At 28.9% G+C, this 5405-nt stretch overlaps 1 protein-coding gene across 1 annotated transcript; it reads right to left on the reverse strand.

Annotated features, from left to right (window-relative positions):
* Positions 1-234: 234 nt before the first annotated feature.
* On the reverse strand, positions 235-1688 carry LOC108857731 (homeobox-leucine zipper protein ATHB-12). The gene is made up of 2 exons (XM_018631740.2): positions 1219-1688; positions 235-692 (listed from the first exon to the last, which is right to left on the reverse strand). Exons 1-2 carry the CDS (start codon positions 1570-1572, stop codon positions 357-359), a joined length of 690 nt encoding a protein of 229 aa, XP_018487242.1. The 5' UTR covers positions 1573-1688; the 3' UTR covers positions 235-356.
* Positions 1689-5405: the final 3717 nt, after the last annotated feature.

Below are 5405 nucleotides of genomic sequence, written 5' to 3' on the forward strand. Positions count from 1 at the left end.
TTTAATCAAGGTTTATACATGGGCTACATTACAGGCTTTTCTTTTATATGGACCTATTGTTTATAGATCCATGGTCGTTTTTGGAAACAAAAGGAAGAGTGGAAAACACAACCGATATAAACACGGTTTGGCACGAAACTAGCTAAACTCGGAACTTTGATGCTAGATTCTTTAAAATAAAAACACCATTTTTTATTCTCCATTGAGATTATTCTAATTTTGTAAAATCAAATATAACACAACGTATGCATAACGATGCAAAATGAACATTAATTATTTATCTTAACACACTATTAACACATTCTACAGAAGTATATACACACTCGTTCTCTGCACTTAGTTGTTTTGTTTATGAATTATGACCAAAAGTCCCACCAAGGGTAATTGCTGCTAGATTGGTCTAAGATAGAATCAGAGTTGAAGCCTCCCCAATTATCAGATGAAGTCAAGCAACTATCATCAGCTTGCTCCACAATGTTCGTGGGCTCGTGATTAGACTCCTCCTCAAATCCAAAATACTCTGTCTTAATGTCATCATTACACAGAACAATCTCTTGATTTATCCTAACTTCTGGCTCACACTTTCCATTTTCTGACCATGTGGTACTGCTGAGAGCTATTCTTTGTTCACCACAACACTCATCACGTCTTTCTTCTTTTGACTTTTGCATCTCTTCATTTAGTCTCTGCAACTGCAAATTTAATAGAGATTAATTAAACTCCACATAATGTAAGCTTTTTTCTTTGCTTCAATAATCATTTGTGTTTATTGACGCTTTTATCATTCTGATCTTCCTCTGAAACATTGAATTAACCAACTAATATATTTGATTTTCCGATCAGGATTAAGTTATACTTGATTTTAAAAACCGTGGTAAATATAAGTTTTTAGAAAACATATTATATATTACTTGGTTTTACAAAACATATAGATATATTTTACATAAAAGAAAGAAATATGGATGTGTTTGAGTATTATAATCAATTTCTTATAATGTCCGTTCTAAGTCGATAAACAATAGATATCTAATTTTTATTAGATAAATACAATCAATCTCAATATTATTTGTGTAAATAGATATTAGAATAGAATTTAGAACCACCACTGAAATAAAGGTAGGTTATATTTTAAATTTAAATTCCATAAAAGTATATAATTGAAAACACTATAAAAAATATCCTTTTGTGTATAAAAATACTTATCAGGAGTATATGTACCTCGGAGACCAGAGCTTGCTTTTCTTTCTTCATGATGTCAAATTGTGATGCCAGATTATTGTAATTGGCTCTAAGAATGTTATATTCTTTCTCAAGCTGCTTAGTCTTCCAACGAGCCCTCTTGTTCTGAAACCATATAGCCACTTGTCTTGGTTGCAGCCCTAGTTCTCGAGCAACCTGCACCTTCTTTCGCGGCTCGAGCCTCGTCTCAGACTCGAATATAACCTCAAGTGATTTGATCTGTTCCTCACTAAACCTCTTCTGAGTATTGCTCTTCTTCATCTTCTTCTTACTCATGGATATGCCACTATTAATTTCTCTGAAACAGCAATTGAAAACGTCTCCTTCTTCCATGGTTATTCACCAGATCTTGGAAGTCTCTTGAAGTTCGATAAGGTGAGAAGATTTTGGATTTTTTTTTTTTTAATCTTTTTTTCTCCTGGAATCTATGTGTCTGTGATATTGGCCTCTTTATATATTTGTTTGAGTTACTGTATGTGCTAATGTACTACGTGGTGTAGGGGCCGTAGGGCCTGAGACTAAAGAAAAAAGTATGTAGGAAATTTCATTATTTGCTCAAAAATAGTGATGATTACCGACCTGCAAATATTGTGGACTAAGCTAAAATATGTCAAACTATTGTGGCTATGACACGAATTTTTTTTTTATAAAAAAAAGAAATAATATTTCCCAATTATTTTTTAGACGAATTGGCTATGACACAAACTGGCTCATGACACGAATTGGCTCATGTCTCTTTCGGTTTAAGTCGTTTTTCATTTCGATGTGAACTAATCACCTAACTACTGATAATATTCCCCAATTATTTTATTTTTAGTTTTCAAGATTAATATTATATAGAATTTCAACAGTTTATATGGTCGTTGTACTATGTTTAAACATGCACAACAATATCATCATTTTGACATGTGGCTGCAGGGCTTTTACGAATATACTGGGGTGTCAAAATGAGCTAGCTCGCTCAGCTCAGCTCAGCTCATAGTAAGCTCGGCTCTTTCATGAGTTAACTCAGATCAGCTCATTTATTATATGAGCTTCAATATGTAAACTCGTACTCGGATCATTTAGATCATGAGTTAAATGAGCTAACTCGTGATCTAACACAAAATAATTATAACTATATTAAATTAAACATCGATAAAATTACTTTTATAGTATTATTCAAAATTTAATAAAACTATTAATCATAAATAACTTACCGTGAGTTCTGAGTTACGATAAGCGAAGTGAGAGGAGATGTATGTCAAATTTGAGATCAATGAAATTTGTGAGAGAGATGATATATATGGTTAACGTAGGTTTATATAGAAGATTTTGATAATTTCTAAACATGATAGTTTCTTTTTTCTTTCTTCGGAAAAAGTATAGGTAACTTTTAAAAGTTTTACTCCTATATTACTTATGTATATTTTACATTTTAGTTTTAAAGATAAATATGATAAATATAAAAATTATCTTTTTCCATAAGAAATGAACGAGCTCATGAGTCAGCTCATGTTCATTAACGATCGTTCATATAACTCGTGATCTTTTTTAAGCTCGATCATTAAACTCATTTATTAAATGAGCCTAAAATATAGTGATCATACTCATGAAAAAATGAGTTGAGCTGAGCTAACTCATGAGTTGTAACTCATTTTGACACCCACATATACTTCTATGGTCAAGGACTCAAGATCATATTGATAGGTAAATCATAAAGAAAAGATAAAAAAAAATATATCGCGTGAGCAATAATTTTATTTACAAAATTTCACATTTCACCAATATTTTTAAACCCGACCTGGACACTGAATTGAACGAATTTTCTGGTCATTGGATCATTTGATCGATCGCCTGTGAATTGAAGTTAATAAATAAATTAATTTTATTTTATAATAATATTTTAAGCATAAAAGTAATTTAAGTTAAATATTTTCTAAATATTTTTAAAACATAAAATAATAATTTAAATATGTATATATTTTATGACAGCTAAAAAAATATTAAGACTCAGAAATTCATAAATATTTAAATATAATGTCTAATGTGAATAATAAATTAAACTTCAAACCCAAAATAAACCAAAATTAAAATATCATTGTAATAAATTTTCAAGAACAAAAATAATCTAACACCAAATCACATTAACTAGTTTTGGTAGAGATCGACAGAGGAAAAGGATGGCGACAATAAAACTGAAAAAAATGAAAACATAACTTCTTAATTAGAAATTTTGAATATAAAACAGAATCTAAAATTATAATTAAAAATAAAATTAAAAGTTATTTATTGGTTTAACCAGTGGTTCAACCGATATCGGGTTCGGGGTTCTAGTGGGGTTTTATGGGTTTTTACGGATTTTTAAATATTGAACTTTTTACAAATCTAAACCAGATTTATTTTAGATCACGGATTTACCGGTTTAAATGCGGGTTTGAGTTGGATTTCAAGACACTGCATTTCACGTTAACAATTATTTTACACGTTTTTTTTCTTGTAGGAATGCTTTCTCCGTTCACACATATAGATCTTTTGGAGTAACCATGGTTACTTTTGTGATTGTATGTAGTTAAGTTATAAATAATCTTTAAGCAAAAAAAAAGTTATAAATAATTCTTCAAGTCTTCAGTTCATATTCATTACCAAAGCCATATCTTCAAACAATATGATTCTCTCAAATAGAATATAAGCGCATATATCGCATTCACATAGGGTACTATATTATAGTTTACACATTTACTTTCACAAGACGGAAACAAAAGGATATGGTCGCGAGATGAAGGATTTAGGTTTATTTACTTCCATGCAAATATTTAACAAGCTAACTATGAATTTTATTTACTTTGTAACAGTGACGAGATCAAAATAAGTTATAAGAAATTATTATAAGGTGCTTTTATATTTATAGGCAAAACTCTTTTTTTTTTTAGAACATGCTGATTTTTTTTAAAAATACTCTTTTTTCAGACCTTGATTGATAGAATTGGATGCTATAGAAATAGTATGATTCAAAAGTTATATGCTTTCATTTATATATTTGGTTAGGTGATTGGTAGAGAAGTGGTAAAAAATTCACATATAAAATTATCATAAAAATTAATATATGGTATATTATTATTTAAATATAAATAACATTGATATATTTATATTCATAGTACATAAATCTATATTATTCTATGTTTTTGTTATTAAAAATAATGAATCATATATATATTAAATGTAAAATATTATTATTTTAAAAAGGTAAAATATATCTGATTGCATATTTTATTTTTTTAAATATAAATTTTATTTTTGGATATAAGCTTAAACTTTTAATACTAATAAATAAAAAATTAGTTATACTTAATTTTTTTAATTTTTATATTTATTATATGTAAATGTTTTACCATCTTTTAGCAATCTGAGAGTATTCTCTTCTTGTAAATGCTTTTTTATATTTTTATTAAAAAATTGTTGATTGATTATAAAATACATAATATTTACGCTAATTCTTTGCCAATTAGGGCTTTACTGTTAAGATTTTTTTAGGCAAAACTTTATTAAGGAGGGGACGAATTATTTGGTATACAATACAATTGTAATAAAGTAAAGTTATGGAATTCAGACAAGTAGCAATCAAAGTTGTCAAAATGAACCACTGAAGCAGTGCCATTTGGCACCATTGAGAGAGCTAAGATAACGTGGCAATTAATTTGTGGTGGTCACTGAATATTGCGTCCGACAGATGAGATAGCACGCGTCGAGGTTCCCATAACTATAGCCGTTGTTGATAAGAGACGGAAGAGAAGATGATTCTCTTTTCTTTTTTTCTGAACAACAATTCTCTTTAGTTCCTTTTCTGTCTTTTTTTTTTTATTAGAATTTTTTTCTTTTTTTTTTGTGCAGTCTTTTTGTTAGAGTTAACCGTGAAATTTGTATCGGTAATATTGAAAAGAAAAACCGTAAAGCTAGAAAAGAAATAAATCTGATCAGGTTTTCAGTTTTCGATTTCCGAGTTGATTGGTCTTGGAATGATAGTCTGGCTTTTGTAAAGACATAAGTTTTGAACACCAAAACAAAAAAAAAAGGTTTCAACTCCTGTTAAACGTGTTGTTTTAATTAAGTAGTAGAACACACCTTGGCTAACCATTGGCATCTCAATTTAAGAAGGTTTTGCATACCTTCTTAAGTGGTTAATTATA

The sequence above is a fragment of the Raphanus sativus genome, chromosome 5 (genome assembly GCF_000801105.2).
Source record: "Raphanus sativus cultivar WK10039 chromosome 5, ASM80110v3, whole genome shotgun sequence".
Lineage (NCBI taxonomy): Eukaryota > Viridiplantae > Streptophyta > Magnoliopsida > Brassicales > Brassicaceae > Raphanus > Raphanus sativus.

Bases quoted from the DNA above. Each gene is read 5' to 3' on its own strand.
- LOC108857731 (XM_018631740.2), bottom strand. From the start codon at position 1,572: ATGGAAGAAGGAGACGTTTTCAATTGCTGTTTCAGAGAAATTAATAGT. The intron at 693-1,218 runs GTACATATACTC...TTAAATTTGCAG, and splicing joins AGCAAGCTCTGGTCTCCGAG to TTGCAGAGACTAAATGAAGA.